This window comes from Panthera onca, chromosome C2, assembly GCF_046562875.1.
Source record: "Panthera onca isolate mPanOnc1 chromosome C2, mPanOnc1 haplotype 2, whole genome shotgun sequence".
NCBI lineage: Eukaryota > Metazoa > Chordata > Mammalia > Carnivora > Felidae > Panthera > Panthera onca.
In genome coordinates, this window is record NC_138347.1 from 72523301 (window position 1) to 72541193 (window position 17893).

At 34.9% G+C, this 17893-nt stretch overlaps 1 protein-coding gene and 1 pseudogene across 24 annotated transcripts in view; both read right to left on the reverse strand.

Annotated features, from left to right (window-relative positions):
• DLG1 (discs large MAGUK scaffold protein 1) overlaps positions 1 to 17893 on the reverse strand; it is a 272956-nt gene that overhangs the window by 12025 nt on the left and 243038 nt on the right. For all 24 annotated transcript variants that reach the window (XM_060639586.3, XM_060639587.3, XM_060639595.3 and 21 more), the window contains 4 exons: positions 16085 to 16135; positions 14835 to 14936; positions 14422 to 14594; positions 2463 to 2572 (listed from right to left, as the gene is read on the reverse strand). In XM_060639586.3, the coding sequence (XP_060495569.1) occupies positions 2463 to 2572; positions 14422 to 14594; positions 14835 to 14936; positions 16085 to 16135 (436 nt within the window). The remainder of the gene's footprint in view (positions 1 to 2462; positions 2573 to 14421; positions 14595 to 14834; positions 14937 to 16084; positions 16136 to 17893) is intronic.
• LOC132684431 (U6 spliceosomal RNA) lies at positions 5496 to 5596 on the reverse strand (annotated as a pseudogene).

Consider the following 17893-nt stretch of genomic DNA (forward strand, 5'->3'; position numbering starts at 1 on the left):
TATATTCTTTCCTAATATTTAAGGCTGTGGATTTTCCATTATTAAGGCTATTGCATTTTCCAAGTTCATTCACTTGACAATTTCATTACCATTTAGTTCAAAATATTTATTAACTTATGCTGTGATTTCTTCTTTGGCCCATCCAGAAGTACAATGCTTAATTTCCAAATACATGGGAATTTTCTAGTGATATTTTAATTATTGATTTCTATTTTAATTTCACCATGGTCAGACAATGTTTGTTTCCAATCACTGAAATTTGTGGCTTAGCATATGATTAGGCTTGGTAACTGTTCTATGTGTACTGGAAATTAATGTGTAAATTCTTCAGATACTGAATGCAATGTTTTTTACATATGTCAGTTAGGTAAGGTTTTTATTTTGTGCTGTTCTATATCCATACTGATTTTTTGTTTTATTATTCTATTACTTCCTGACTGACATGTTAAGTTCTCCCACTATGATTCTGTATTTTTTTCTTTTATAGTTATCAATTTATGCTTTACATATTTTGAGACTATATTATTAAGTACAAATGTATGTATGAATATACCTTCCTGATTGGGTCAACCTTTCATTTTTACAAAATGTCCATCTTTATCTCTAGTAATGATTTCTTGCCTTTAGGTATATGCTGATAGCAATATAAACCAGCTTACTTTTGGTTAATGTTTGCATGGTATATCTTTTTTCTAGTCTCTCACTTTCAGCTTTTCCATAGCCTAATATCTAAGGTGTGTCTTATGAAAGCAACATGTAGTTGATGGGTATCATAATACACGATTTTAAAATATGGCACCTTGGCCTGCTGAATATTTTAAGCTTAAAGGAATTTGAAAGATGGCAGGTATATGAAGGACTCTGATCTTCCCCAAGGCGGGTCAAAATCCTCATGTGAGAGGTGGTATTCTTACACTTGGAGGAAATAGGCACCCTTATCTCCAAAGATGGAGGGATACTGAGAGGAATTTGAACAAAAAGGCCTTGATAAATTTCCCTAGTTTGCTATTCTTAGCCTATATTCTTTGGTACTGTGACATTTTCCCATGACTGTCCATTTGTCATCAAACCTAGTATAAAAATGCTCAGGTTTAACTGTTTCTTTGGGTCTTCCTTTACTTATGAATGCTCCCATGTCACATAAAAGTTGAATTTAATAAATTTTGTATGTTACTCTTTCGTTACAGAGGTCCAAGTGAAAACCTAGTAGAGGGAAAAGACATTTTTTCCTCTCCTACAAATCAGCATATAGTTATTTATTTTTACTTCCACCATTCTGACAATCTTTGTATTTAAAAAATTTTAAAAAAATGTTTATTTATTTTTGATGGGGAGAGAGACAGAGTGTGAGAGGGGTAAGGGCAGAAGAGAGGGAGACACAGAATCTGAAGCAGGATCCAGGCTCTGAGCTGTCAGCATGGAACCGGACACAGGGTTTGAACTCACAAGCTGTGAGATCATGACCTAAGCTGAAGTAAGAAGCTTAACCGACTGAGCCACCCAGGTGCCCCACAATCTTTGTATTTTAATCAGACCACTTAGTCTAGCATTAAGTTAATGAAAAATGTACTTGGGTTCATTTAAAGCATCTTACTGTCTGGGGTGCGTGGGCAGTTCAGTTGGTTAAGTGTCTGACTCTTGATTTTGGCTCAGGTCATAATCTTGAGGTTGTGGGACTGAGCCCTGCATTGGGCTCTGCACTGACCATGGAGCCTGCTTGGGAATTCTCTCTCTCTCCCCCTCTCTCTCTCTGCCCCTCCCCCTGCTTGTGCTTGCTCACTTTCTCTCTCAAAATAAATAAATAAACTTAAAAAAAAAATAAAGGTGGTGCCTGAGTGGCTCAGTTGGTTAAGCGTCCGACTTTGGCTCAGGTCATGATCTCCTGGTTCGTGAGTTCAAGCCCTGCAATGGGCTCTGGGCTGACCGCTTGGAGTCTGGAGCCTGCTTTGGATTCTGTGTCTCCCTTTCTCTCTGCCCCTCCCCCGCTCGCTCTCTCTATCTCAAAAATAAACAAACATTAAAAAAAAAAAGGCATCTCAGTGTCTGTATCCTTGTCCTATCTGTTCTGTTTCTATTTGCTCTTTCCTATCTTCTTTTAGTTTTATTTACATTTGATTTCTGCCCTCTATTATAAATAGGTATACATTATTTTATCTTTTTAGTGGTTACCCAGAACTACACTGCCCCATTCAGTACTTATTAGCCACATGTGACCATTCAGACTTAAAATTCTAATACATATTACCTTATACTTTAGTATATTAATGTTGATGATGATGATAGGTATGTTACAGAACTCTTATTTAATCCTCACAATAACCATATGAGGAGGGTATATACTACTATTTCCATCTTACAGATAAGGGAACGGAGACACAGGGAAGATAAGTAAATTACCCAATATAATAAGTAACAGACTGGATTTGTACTTAGAGACTCGTGCCTGAGGCATTTACACTTACATGATATTTTCCATGGATTTGGGTTTAATAAAAATGGAGATTGGGTAAAGTTGTGCAATCTGTAATCTCTTTATGGCATTTCCAGAGACATCGAGGATACAATGTTTGCCCTAAAATAGAGGAAATAAAGAAGAAAAACAAGTGAACTAAGTATTTTCAATCATTTCAAAGGTACATTTCCTACAGGTACAAAATATGGATTATGGTATGTTTGGATCCTGTTCACTTTAAGCAAACTTGTCATTTCTGTTAGCAAATTTCAGAGGGGAAATGAAGACAATGAATGATGACTATGAATAATTAATTTTCCATTTTCAAACATTACATTTAAAAAGGAATGAAAATACAGTTCCCTTACTCCTAGCTTTCATAGATTGGTCTCCAAATGGCAACCAATATGGGGTTTCTAACTTATTTTACCAAGAAAAATAAAACACCCTAAACACCTAATAAACCACCTTACTACAACCACCATTTCATAAAACAATACATAATCAACAAGAGGGAAAATACCTAAAATGAAGAAGAATCTTTAAAACTGAATAAATTGAAATTTATAAAACCTTATATACCACTAATTTATTTCTCATTTTATTGGGGACTTTAACACAAACTGGCAATTGGGGACCCCACTTCTGGATTTAAGACACTTTTCTGAAAATGCTTAAATTCACTTACAAAGGCCATTTGGATTTTTAATAAAGATGAGTGTGTTCATGTTAAATAGGGTAGTAATCATAACTTATCAAATAGATTTTATTGTATTTTATTTATTTTTTTTTTTCAACGTTTTTTATTTATTTTTGGGACAGAGAGAGACAGAGCATGAACGGGGGAGGGGCAGAGAGAGAGGGAGACACAGAATGGGAAACAGGCTCCAGGCTCCGAGCCATCAGCCCAGAGCCTGACGCGGGGCTCGAACTCACGGACCGCGAGATCGTGACCTGGCTGAAGTCGGACGCTTAACCGACTGCGCCACCCAGGCGCCCCTTGTATTTTAAATTACATACTGCCTTATCATGCATTTTATAATCTAAGGGCTTAAGTGTACTTCAATAAACAATTTCAATTTAGTAGGAATATTTAAAATAAAAATTTTAATACTGTATAAGACTTCAAACATATAGAAAATAATAGACACAGGGAACCTGGGTGGCTTAGTTGATTAAGCGTCTGACTTTTGACTTCAGCTCAAGTTATGATTTCACGGTTTGTGAGTTTGAGCCGCACGTTGGACTGTGCTGATAGTGTGGAGCCTGCTTGGGATTCTGTCTCTCTCCCCTTCTCTCTGCCCCTCTACTGCCTGCATGCGTGCTCTCTCTTAAAAAATACTCAAAAAAAAAAAAAAAAAATTAAAAAAAAAAGAAAATAATACACACATATGTACCCACTATCTATTTTTATTAGACATTAATATTTTACGTGATTGCTCAGGAATTAAAAAAATGCTATGCTGAAACATTAACATTCTATCATGTTTGCTTTATTTTATTCCTCTCTATATACATACAAAACAATTTGAGAGTAAATTGCAGACATAATACTTCACCCCCTATTTCCTAAAAACAATGACATCTCTTATATAATCACAGTACAATTTCAGTTGGCCATCTAATGTCCTTTAGTACAAAAGAAAAAAAAGTTCCTGGTTCAGGATCCAATCCAAGATCATACATTGCATTTGGTTGTAATGTCTCTTTAGTCTGTCAATCTGGCATAGTTCTTCAGTCTTTGTCTTCCACGATCTTGATATTTTTGAAGAGTACAGATTATTTTCTTTTTTCAAAGAATATGCCTCAACCCTGGTGTACCTGATATTTCCCATGCTACACATTTTGGCAGGAATACCACAGAAGTGATGCTGTATCCTTCTCAATTCATCATATCAAGAGGCATATAATATCTATTTGTCCCATTACTATGCTAGTGATGTTAATTTTGATCACTTGTTTAAGGTTTTATCTGCCACGTTCATTATAAAATTACAATTTTTTTCCTTTGTAACTGGTAAGTATTTTGGGGGAGGATTTGTTGAGATGTAAATACCCTGTTTCTCATAAGATATTAATTCACTCACTAATTTTAGCAAACACTGATAGTTCTTGTTTGAACTATTATTATGAACAATTATTACCATGGTGGTTGTCCAGGGAGATCTCCCAATATCATCATTCTTCCTATCTTAATTAGATATTCTAATGTTAAGGCAAAGCTTTCCCTTCTATCAGTTTATTTATTTATTCATGTACTTATTGGTACCATTATGGATTCTTGGATCCTTATTCTTTTTTATTTTAACTTGTTTTATTTTTTATTTTTTTAAATTTACATCCAAATTAGCATATAGTGCAACAATGATTTCAGGAGTAGATTCCTTAGTGCCCGTTACCCATTTAGCCCACACCCCCCCCCCACAACCCCTCCCATAACCCTCAGTTTGTTCTCCATATTTATTAGTCTCCTCCATCTTGTTCCCCTCCCTGTTTTTATATTATTTTTGTTTCCCTTCCCTTATGTTCATCTGTTTTGTCTCTTAAAGTCCTCATATGAGTGAAGTCATATGATTTTTGTCTCTGACTGACTAATTTGACTTAGCATAATACCCTCCAGTTCCATCCACGTAGCTGCAAATGGCAAGATTTCATTCTTTTTGATTGCCAAGTAATACTCCATTGCGCGCGCGCACACACACACACACATATATAGTACATCTTTATCCATTCATTCATTGATGGACATTTGGGCTCTTTCCATACTTTGGCTATTGTTGATAGTGCTGCTATAAACATGGGGGTGCATGTGTCCCTTCGAAACAGCACATCTGTATCTCTTGGATAAATGCCTAGTAGTGCAATTGCTGGGTCGCAGGGTAGCTCTCTTTTTAGTTTTTTGAGGAACCTCCATACTGTTTTCCAGAGTGGCTGCACCAGCTTGGATTCCCACTTATTTTATTCTTTATGTTATAATTAGTTATAACCATTTAAACATTTTGGCCACTTGGGGGCTCCACAGGCTGGCTTCTGTGTCTTTTTGACATATCCATATTATTCTTTGTGTGATATCCTTGAGCAGGAGCCATGCTAATCTTCTCTGTATACTTCTAATTTTAGTATATGTGCAGCCGAAGTGAGCACCACATCTTAATTTTATATACGGATAACCTTACTCTAGTTTTTTTTAAGTGACTTTCATTTTATAATTGTCTTTAATTTTATAATACTTTATAATTTATTTTACAAAATAAATTTTATGATAGATTTTGTATGGTTTCCCAGGTATACTACTATCTGAAAATCTAGCTAGTTTTACTTTCCCCCCAGTTCTATGCCTCTAATTGATTTCTCTGGTCTAACAGCATTGACTAATGCCTCAAGTACAATGAATACCTTGGGTACAACGTTGAATAGTAGTGGAGATAATAGACATCCTTGCTTTGTTCTTCAACATAATGGAATTTCCTCGTATTTTGCCTTGTATTTTTCCCATTAAATATTTAAAAGTAAGAATATGTATCCATCCATTCATCCATCTAAATCTCTCTTTTTTTACAGCTTTTAAAAATTTATTTATCTCTACACCCCACGTGGAAGTTGAACTCATGACTTGGAAATCAAGAGTCACATGCTCTTTTGACTGAGTCAGCCAAGTGTCCCATCTCCTTTTCCTTTTTAAAAGTAACACCAATCTCTGTATTTTTAAGTTTTTCTTCCCCCTGGTAAGGTACTGAATTCTACTAAAAGATTTTTAGGCATCTGGAAATTTTTGATTTTTCTCTTTAGATCTGTGGTAGATTATATTGATGAATTTCCTAACTTTGAGCTGACCTTAAATTTCTTTAATCCCATTTGGTTATGGTGTATTAGTTTTGCAACGTGCTATGGGATTCTGTTTCCTAAAATATTTAATGTTTTTGCATTAGTATTTGTGATATTGGTCTATGATTTTTTTCTGTCTCTAGCTGGCTTAGATATCAATATTATACTTGCTTCATAAAAAGAATGCTCTTGAACAGTTTGTAGAGCTCTAGAACAGTCTAACCTTTGGGATTAGATAGAATTCTCCTGTGAAGCCATCTGTGCCTGGTGCTCTTTGTGGGTGGGGTAGTTCCTTGATAATGTGCTCTATTTCTTCTAAAGAAAGCTTTCCATTTCTGACAGGTCAATTTTGGTATACCATAGTTTTCTAAAAAAATTTCCATTGCAACCAAGTTTTTTCCCCCTCATGTTTCTTTATTTTGACAGAGAGAGAAATAGAGACTGATCAGGGGAGGGGCAGAGAAAGAGGGAGACAGACTCTCAAGCAGGTTCTTCATTGTCAGCACAGAGCCTGATGCGGGGCTTGAACTCACGAACTGTGAGATCATGACCTGAGCTGAAATCAAGAGTCGGACGCTTAACCAACTGAGCCACCGAGGCGCCCTGCAACCAAGTTTGAAATTTATTTATATACAGACACTTGCATGGCTCAGTTGGTCCAACTCTTGGTTTTGGCTTAGGTCATTATCTCATGGTTTCATGAGTTTGATCCCCACATCAGGCTCTGTGCTGGCAGTGCAGAACCTACTTGGGATTTTCTCTCTCTCCCTCTCTGTCTCTGCCCCTCCACCACTTGTGCTTTCTCTGTCTCTCAAAATAAACAAACTTAAAAAATATTATTTATATACAGATATAGAAAGTAGTCTTGTGATTTCCTCTTATTTCAATGGTATATTCCCTTGTCATTTCCTGTTTCTATTACTTGTTATTTTTCTTCTTAAAAAATTCAGGTCAACTCATGGTTTGTCTATTGTGTTAACTTTTTCTAGATTTTCTACTTTTCTATTTTCTACCTTAAATTCTTAAAAAAATTTTTTATTAATTACTTTTATTGTAAAAAAGAATATATGTGAGTTGACAATTCAGAAAGGATATAGTAGGGGTGCATGGGTGAGCATGGGCTCGGTCAGTTAAGTGTCCCATTCTTGATCTCAGCTCAGGTCATGATCTCAATTCGTGAGAACCACTGGTCTGCTGTTATTAGAGATTATCGTTGTATGGACGTATGTTCTCTTTTCTCCAGAAGTGGATCATACGGTAGGTGTATGTTTAAACTCTTTTTCAAAGTGGTTGTATCATTTTATTTTCTCACCCAGCAAAGTCTATGAGAGTTCCGATTGCTCTATAGCTCTGTCAAAGCTTGGTAATTCTGATGGGTGTGTAGTGGCACCTAATTATGGTTTCAATTTGCATTTCCCTAATGACTGATTATGATGGATGTCTTTTCATGTTTTTATTGGCCATTTGTATATCTTCTTTAGAGAAATGTCTTTTTAAATACTTTGCCCATTAGAAAATTTTTTTATATACTAGATTGAACAAAGAGTAGTAATTATGAAAAAGTAACTAAAATGTATGAGGAGACTAAAGGAAGATAGGGGTTACTTTGGTTAAATTTGTTTGTAAAAATTCAACTTGGCCTTGACTCCCTGTCTGTGGTGATGAGGATGTTCTTTTCCTCCAGATGCAGGGGAGGGTCTGTTACATATGGGAGTTTTATCTCCTGTTTTCAGGAGGAAAAGGGGAAATCATTGTGCCTTTCTTACACCTGTTGTTTTTCAAGTGCCTTTAGCTCAAAATAGTCAATATATCAAACTGGCATATTTTGGGGTGGAATATTCTGAGCCCACTCTAAGCCCTGTGTTACCCTCGGTCTCACTCTGGGGAACTCAGGTGGGCTTTAGAATTGGTGTACAAGGTGATGGTAACAGCCTGTGGTGGGGTGTGTGGGGTGTGGTGGGGTCAAAATGTGCACAAGAGTAAAACCAACTCAAAACTCTACCTTTGTATCAATGGTTACCAGAGGGGAGGTGGGTATGTGGGTGGGTGAAATAGGTGAGGGGATTAAAGAGCACACTTACCACGATGAGCATGGAGTAATGTATGGAGTTGTTGAATTACCATATTGTACCCCTGAAGCTAATATAACACTGTATGTTATCAATACTGGAATTAAAATAAAAAACTTAATAAAAATAAATAAATAACATAAAAAAAAGAAAACTTTTTTAAAATTCGAGGGGGGGAAGGGGAAAGAGGGAACAGGGGAAAGGGGGAGGGGGGGAGAGGGAGAGGGTGGGGAGACAGAAAGGGGGGGAGAGAGAGAGAGAGAGAGAGAGAGACAGACAGACAGATAGACAGACAACAGTGAAGGGGCAGGGAGAAGAAGAGACAGAATCCCAAGGAGGCTCGGGCCTTATCAGCACAGAGCCTGACATGAAGCTTGACCCTACCAACTGTGAGATCATGACCTGAGCTGAAACTGAGAATCTGATTCTCAACTGACTGAGCCACCAAGGTGCCCCAATAGTTTGCCCATTTTTAAATTGGGTTGTCTTTATTATTGTAAGAGTTCTTTACATGTTCTGGATAAAAGTCTTTCATGAGATGAAAATATATGTATGATTTGAAAGTATTTTCTCCTACTATATGACTTGTCTTTTTATTCCTTTAACAGTGTTTTTTAGGAGCAGAAGTTTTAATTTCGATGAAATCCAATTTGTCATTATTTTCTTTTATGGATTGTGTTTTTGCTATACTATCTTAGAAACCTTTGCCAAAACCAGTCATTAAGATTCTTCTCCAATGTTTTCTTCAACAAGGTTTGTATTTTTAGGGTTTACATTTATAATCTATTTTTAGTTAATTTTTGTATATGATATGAGGCATGGCTAGTCAATTGCTCCAGCACCATTTGTTGAAAAGACAATCCCTTTCTCCACTGATCTGCTGTTGTACTTTTGTCCACAGTTGCCCATATATATATGGGTCCATTTAAGAATTCTCTACTATGTCCTGATCTACTTGTATGTCTTCATGCCACTACCACAGTATCTTGATTACTGTATTTTTATAAGTCTCAAAACACGCAGTGTGAGTCCTTCATCTCGGATTTTTTTCGAAGTTGTTTTGGCTATTCTAGATTTTTGCATTTCCTATAAGCTTTACAATTAGCATGTTATTTTCTACAAAAAGGTCTGCTTAGAATTTTTTTATTAAAATGTTTTTAATGTTTATTTATTTTTGACAGAGAGAGAGAGAGAGAGAGAGAGAGAGAGAGAGAGAGAATGAATATGAATATGAATCTGAAGCAGGCTCCAGGCTCTTAGCTGTCAGCACAGAGCCTGATGTGGGGCCTTGAACCAACCACCCACAAATCATGATCGGAGCTGAAGTCGGAGGCTTAACCAACTGAGCCATCCAGATGCCCCTACTCAGATTTTGATTGGAGTTGTACTGAGTCTACAAGCTCAATTTAGAGGTAACTGACATCTACATAATATGAAGTCTTAGAAACCATGAACATAGTGTATTTCTCCACTTATTTAGGTCTTTAATTCTCTCAGCAATGCTTTGTGGTTCTCAGTGTACTGATCTATAAATCTTGTGTCAGATTTATTTCTAAGTACTTAATATTTTTCGAGACCACTATAAGTAATGTTTTTCACAATTTCAACTTACGTGTGGTTTAAGTACATAGGATTTGTATAATGAATGATACTGTACCCTTCATTCTTGCTCAACTTATTTTTTAAAAATGTTTATTTTTGAGAGAGAGAGTGTGCATGCATGTGTGAGCAGGGGAGGGGCAGAGAGAGACAGAGAGAGAGAGAGAGAGAGAGAGAGAGAGAGAGAGAGAATCTTAAGCAGACTCCTAGCAGTCAGGGTAGCGCATGACATGGGGCTTGAACCCACAAACTGTGAGATCATGACCTGAGCTTAAATCAAGGGTTGCACACTTAACTGACTGAGCCACCCAGGCATCCCTGTTGCTAAATTTACTAATTCTAGTAGTTTTTTGGGGGTAAATTCTATCAGACTTTTTACATAGACAATCATGTCATCTGCAAATGAACACAATTTTACTTCTTCCTCTCCAAACTGAACAACTTTTATTTCTTCTTTTGACTTATTGCACAGGCTAGGACTTCTAGCATAATGCTGAAAATAAGTGGTAAAAATAGATATCCTTGACATGTTTCTGATGGGTGTTGGATTTTGTCAAATGCTTTTCTTTAACTCTGGAGATAATTTTATGATTTTCCTTTTTTAGGAAAAAAAGGAACCATAAGTTCCTTTTTAATATGGTGAGTTACACTAACTGATTTTCTAGTATTTACCTTCTATTCACTGCATAAATCCTACTTGGCAGTGGCATATTATCCTTTTTATATATTAAGATTCAACTTGCTAAAATTTTGCTTAGCATTTCTGTAGATAAGTTCCTAAGAAATATTGGTCTGTAGTTTTTTTGTAATGTGTTTTCAGATTTAGAAATTTAGGTAATGTTGGACTCACAGAACGAATTGGACAGTACTCCCTCTTTTTAAATTTTATGGTAAAAATGGGTATGAATTCTTCCTTAAATGTTTGGTAGAATTTATTAGTGAAGCCACATGGAACTGGAGATTTTTGTGTGTGTGACTTTCAAATGTAAATCAATCTCTTTAGAGCATATATGACTATTCAAATGATATATTTCTTAAGTAAGCTTAAGTAGTTTATTTCTTTCAAGGAATTTATCCATTTCTTTTTTTTTTTTTTTTTAATTTTTTAATGTTTATTTATTTCTGAGACAGAGAGAGACACAGCATCAGTGGGGGAGGGGCAGAGAGAGAGGGAGACACAGAATCAGAAGCAGCCTCCAGGCTCTGAGTTGTCAGCACACAGCCTGATACGGGGCTCCAACTCACAAACTGTGAGATCATGACCTGAGCTGAAGTTCGTCGCTCAACCGACTGAGCCACCCAGGCATCCCTGAATTTATCCATTTCAACTAAATTGTTGAACTGAGTGGTATAAAGTTGTTCCTAATATTCTTTGATTTTCCTTTTAATATTTATAAATTGTCATCTCTCCCATTTCTGTTTTTTTCTTTTATACACCAGTGTTTATTATTATTATTCTTTAAGCAAGATAGTATAATATAGTGTTTTTAGTTTAGTTTTAATTTTGTGAGATGGTTTTATTTTTAAAATTTTTTTAATATATGAAATTTATTGTCAAACTGGTTTCCATACAACACCCAGTGCTCATCCCAAAAGATGCCCTCTTCAATACCCATCACCTACCCTCCCCTCCCTCCCACGCCGCATCAACCCTCAGTTTGTTCTCAGTCTTTAAGAGTCTCTTATGCTTTGGCTCTCTCTCACTTTAACCTCTCTCTTTTTTTGTTTCCTTCCCCTCCCCCATGGGTTTCTGTTAAGTTTCTCAGGATCCACATAAGAGTGAAACCATATGGTATCTGTCTTTCTCTGTATGGCTTATTTCACTTAGCATCACACTCTCCGGTTCCATCCACATTGCTACAAAGGGCCATATTTCATTCTTTCTCATTGCCATGTAGTACTCCATTGTGTATATAAACCACAATTTCTTTATCCATTCATCAGTTGATGGACATTTAGGCTCTTTCCATATCTTGGCTATTGCTGAGAGTGCTGCTATAAACATTGGGGTACAAGTGCCCCTATGCATCAGTACTCCTGTATCCCTTGATCTCTCACATTTCTGATATTGATAATTTGTCTTTTCTCTTTTTCTGATCAGATTAAACATTTATTAATGACTCTGATCTTCTCAAAGAACCAATTTTGGGTTTCATCGATTGGGTTTCATCGATTATTGCTTTTTGTTTTCTTTTTCTGTTTTCCTCTATGATTTTTATTATTTCCTTCCTTCTGCCTATCATATAATTTTTGTTTTTATTTTTACTATGCCCTCCCTTTCTCTCTTTCTAGTCTTTTACTTATTCTTATTTATTTACTTATTCTTATTTATTTTTGTTTGGAAAAGTTTTTAAGGCTGTGAATTTTCTTGTGATCACTTTTAAATGTATCCCATGGATTCTGATATGTACTGTTTTCGTTATTAAGAAAACTTATAATTTCATTTTGTATTTTCTCTTTCATGTAATAGTTAACAGGTAGTTTTAAAATTTCTAGTTGGGTGGGCCTTACTGTTTTTGATTTTCTCATCATTTATAGCTTTACTGCATTGTGATCAGAGCATAACTTGTAATAGTCTTACTTTACGGAACTTTCTAATATTTTCTTCTCTACATGGCTTGCACAAGAAATAGCTTGCTGTGACTTGGTGCTTACTTTTCCATTTGTCAGTAATTTGAAGTTTGGACATTATCTTTCAGTTAGGGTGAGGATGTGGTTTTTTACATTTTTAAAGAATTTAGAAGAAATATAACATCATGAATAAAGCTAAAGCTATAATTTTCTTCCCTTTCCTCCCAAAGGAAAACCAGTGAATAGTGGCTTATGTATATTCCTGAAATACGTGTGTATGATTCCCATCCATGTTTTTATGTTTACTAAGTATGTATCCAAAAACCATACAGGCTGTTTCATGTTATTTTAAAATTTATGTAGATAGTATCATACTGTATGTCTTCTTTGCAACTTCACAGTCATCATTATATTTTGAGATTTATTAATGTAGTTACACCTCACTAGTGAATATTCTAGTTTATTCACTCTAGCTGTTGTATCCCACTGCATAAATAAGTTAACTATCCATTTTCCTTTTTTTTAATTATTAAAAAATTTTTTTATGCTTATTTATTTTTGAGAGAGAGAGCGAGAACAAGCAGGGAGGGGCAGAGAGAGGGGGAGACACAGAATCTGAAGTAGGCTTCAGGCTCTGAGCTGTCAGCACAAAGCCCAACACGGAGCTTAAACTCATAGACTGTGAGATCATGACCTGAGTCAAAGTCAGACGCTTAACCTAGTGAGCCACCCAGGCACCTCACCATTTCCCTTTGTTGATTGCAATTTTTCACTATTATAAAGAGCTATGAACATTCTTATACATAATCATCATAAGTAAATTTCTACTTAGATACCAAGAAGTATATTTTTGAGTCACAGGGTACAAGCATTTATTTAGGTATTGCCAAACTCTTCTCAAAAGAAGTTCTATTAATTTATAACCCACTAAAAATATCTAAGATTTCTATTTTCCCAAATTCTTGGCATCACTGGACATTTCCATTTAAAAAATTTTAAAAACTAATCAGAGTTAACCAAGCCTCTTATAAAAAAGAGTAGTATTTACAGATGGAAAACTGAGATGCTGAATTACTGCTTTATGTTTAACAGGTATTCCATTACCGAGTCTTAAACCAATAATTTTAAAGGTATAAAATAATTTATTGATGTTTACTTTCTAGGTCCAAATAGTAATTTGAGCATAGCAGTTTGTCTGGAATACACTGTTTTGGCTTTACCATAAAACTGCTTTAACTCAATGTTAATATATCATCAGACTACATCATCATCTGAAGGATGCTTTCAGAAAATCTGTTGCTGTTACAGAGCTGCTGAGCATTTTTTACACTGTTGTTAATTAAATATGACTATTCGGGAGAAATTTTTATTTCGTCTTAGTACAAGAACAACTATACTTAAACATCTGGTTCATTGTTATTAATGAACATTGCTAGTCTTAGTTCTTTAATTATGCTAGACATTTGGAAAGCTATTGCCAAATACAAGGTCTATGTATAGCAAATGTATAGGACCTTATAAGAACAACCTCCCTTCTTAGATTCATGTTACCATTTCTGTCCTCATTTTCTTTGTTGATCTTCCTTACCTACTTTATGTATTTTTCTAAGTCAACTAAAATTAAGTATTTAGTTGAATTCATAATATTAAAATGATCAATGCTACAATATTTAGCCTATACTTTTTCAAAAATATGAATTAGAAGTTTCTATCCCATCATTCTTTTATACTGTCAAAGGCACATCTGATTAGAAACTATATTCTCGAATTGCTCTGGTACGTTTTTTTTTTAAGTTTTTATTTTTAAGTAATCTCTACATCTAACATAGGGCTTGAACTTATAACCCTGAGATCAAGAGTCACCTGCTTTACCGACTGAGCCAGCCAGGTGCCCATGGTGCTTACCTTTTCTGCTACTTCCCGCACAGACTGGACACTTGTTCCATACAGATGGTTATTATACTGGCCAGCTTCAATAAATTTATGCTCCTGGATATCTTTTTCCATCTGCTCTCTTGAAGTCACAAAATGATAATCTCTTCCATCTACCTCATAGTCTCGTTTTGGTCTAGTTGTATCTTTAAAAGAAAATAACTTGAAGGGTTTAGTATTAACAAACATAACAAATCCATTTTCTCTTAAATAATGTTTTGTTAAGTTTAACACAACAGCGATTAATTGAAACTTAAAAAGGGACAATATGGAGGAATAACTGATAACTTAGTATAAACCATTAAAAACGGTAATGTTTGCTTTTACGACACATGGTGACAAAATGTTAAGAACAATAATTAAGAATATTTATGTGGCTTACTTACGAGGAACACATGATCCAAATTTGTCAGGAAATTCAGAGATCAAGTCATCATTTATCCTGTCTTTCATAGGTCCCAATATGATCACTGGTCGAGTATAATTAACTGTAAAGATAAACTGCATGTTAAAAGGAATAAACACTCAACAAACATCAATGTATTTCACCAGAGAATAAAAATATCTTTAAATGTTATAAAGAATATTTTTTTCTTTCTCCATCAATGATGCTTAACTTGCTAGTTTATACACTTTTCAGATCTTAAACTTAAGTTAATCTCCCATTAGAAGTCATAAACTTGGCAATTCAACCAAGTTAAATTCAGAATTTAGCAGATAGTGTTTCTCTACAATGCTAGTATCATCTCATTACAAATGAGAAAACACCAGTTTAGTGTTTACTGATCCTTTCTGAAGTAGGAATTGTTAGGAAGCAGATCAAAGAAGGGCAAAAAAGAAACTCGGTGTAAGAAGTGATATAATTACAGGAGTGATCTAGAAAGATGATTTAGTAGAAGTGGATTATACCTTACACTGGATTGTAAAGGATTATGCTAAAAGCAGGGAGATTGATAGGATCAGAATTATGGTAGGAGGGATGAAAAGAAGGTTATAAATAAGGAAGATAATGAGAGAAGGATAAATAGGACCTAGAAACTGACTGGACAAGGGAGATGAAAACAGAGAAAGATCAAAGATGTTTACAAAATTTTGAACAAGGGTCACTGAAGGACAGTGACCCTATCATAAACACTGGAAAGAAGCTGCTTAGAAAATAAAATAGCGGGGCGCCTGGGTGGCTCAGTCGGTTAAGCATCCGACTTCAACTTAGGTCACGATCTCACGGTCCGTGAGTTCGAGCCCCACATAGGGCTCTGGGCTGATGGCCCAGAGCCTGGAGCCTGCTTCCGATTCTGTGTCTCCCTCTCTCTCTGCTCCTCCCCCGTTCATGCTCTGTCTCTCTCTGTCTCAAAAATAAATAAACGTTAAAAAAAAAAAATTAAAAAAAAATAATAAAAAATAAATAAATAAAAAGAAAATAAAATAGCAATATAAAACAGCTAATACAAAATGACTAAATTCTAACACTGTAAACTAAACCACACTTCACAAGATACATATAGCAAATTTCTATATTTATAGAAAAAATATAGCAAAATTCTAATAAACATTATTTTGAGGTGTAAGTTAGCCTATTTTCCAAAGTAAGAAGTATATTTTTCTATTAGATTATAAATCAACAGACTTCACAAACCTTCTTGTTGATTCACTGGCTCATAAGATAAGACATATTCTTCTTGACCACCTATTAGAAAGTTGAAATACAGATGAGAAAATCTATTAAGATAACTAATGCTAATTTAATTCGTCATACATAACATATAAATTACTGGCACTTTCCTGAGAAAACAGCAAAGATGTACTTTGTGAATTATTTCCGGCAAGATTTAGTAAAAAAAAAAAAAAAAAAAAAAAAGTGGCAAATTATAAAGTCATAAGTTTGATAAATGTAAAAACAAAATATAAATGTGCTATTTAACAACTACTTTTCTGTTATTCTGTGTTTTAAACTATCATTAGATCTATTTAAAATCTTATTTGTGATGTCAAGCATGTGATATTAATTTTTATTCAGAAGCTGAGAGCTATTAAGTCTCTTAAAGATTAACTTTTTAAAGAACAGTTCTACATATATGCATATTTATGCAATTTACTGCTATTAAGAATATGTTGTTCTTTTGGTCCCACCAGATACAATATTTAACAGGATATATTTATTTTTTTATAATTATGATTATAATAAAAAATTTAATATAAAGGTAAAACTATAGTCAGTATTTTACTGGTAAAAAAAATTCACTAATTGTTCTAATAATTCATTTATTCAATTAAAAATATAACATTTATGGGGCACCTGGGTGGCTCAGTCAGTTAAGCATCTGACTTTGGCTCAGGTCATAATCTTGCGGTTTTTGGGTTCGAGCCCTGCGTCAGGCTCTGTGCTGAAAGCTCGAAGCCTGGAGCCTGCTTCTGATTCTGTGCCTCCTTCTTTCTGCCCCTCCCCCACTCATGCTTGTCTCTCTCTCTCTCTCTCTCTCTCTCTCTCTCAGAAATAAACATTAAAAAAGTGAAAAAATAATATATATATAACATTTAAAGTGAGTTTAGCGGTGCCTGTGTGGCTCAGCTGGTTGAGTGTCCCAACTCTTGATTTTGGATCAGGTCATAATCCTGGGGTTGTGGGATCAAGCTCCATGTCTGGCTCCACGCTCTGTGTGGAGATGCTTAAGATGCCCTCCCTTTGTCTCCCTGCCCCTCTCCCATGCTATAATTAAAAAAAAAAAAAAAAAAAAGGAAAAACAATATTAAAACAAAAAAATGAGTTTAAAAAAGCTTTAGATAAGGGTACTCCCTTCTACTACTAGATGGGATGCTGCTCAATTCATGAATTGCTTAATAAAGCCAATTAAAAAAAAAAGCTTTAACTAAAACTAAATCCTTCCCTTCTAACTATGAATCACATAGACAGAAAATATATTTTGCTTTGATTTGAATTCAGAAGTTAAATCCTTTAAGATTAAAGGCTTAGAGCTTAAGAATATCCTCAATAAAAAAAAGTCTACAAATTATATCTTCACTCAGCAAAATGAACTAAAGAGAGAGTTAAAAATTCCTGGGATTCTTAACATACACACACACACACACACACACACACACACACACACACGTATAGAAAACAAACTAGGAAGGACTGTTACTTCAAGCAGTTCAATAAAAACAATCAATGTTGTATAATATATTTGAGGATATTCCCCTTGATTATCAAGATTCTATAGCAACCTTTTCATTAAATTTGTCACTGGTTTATATTACATGTATGCAGCTGTAGAGCTTTTAAATTCATATACTGGCTTTAAAAGTATATTTCACTGCTTTAAAAGTGTATTTCACTGTTTTATTTATTATCATAATGTATAAAATACATACTTACAAGCTGCTTTTTAAAGTACTGTAAAACATGGTTTATATATTAGCAAAAACATGCAACTTGAATATTCCACAC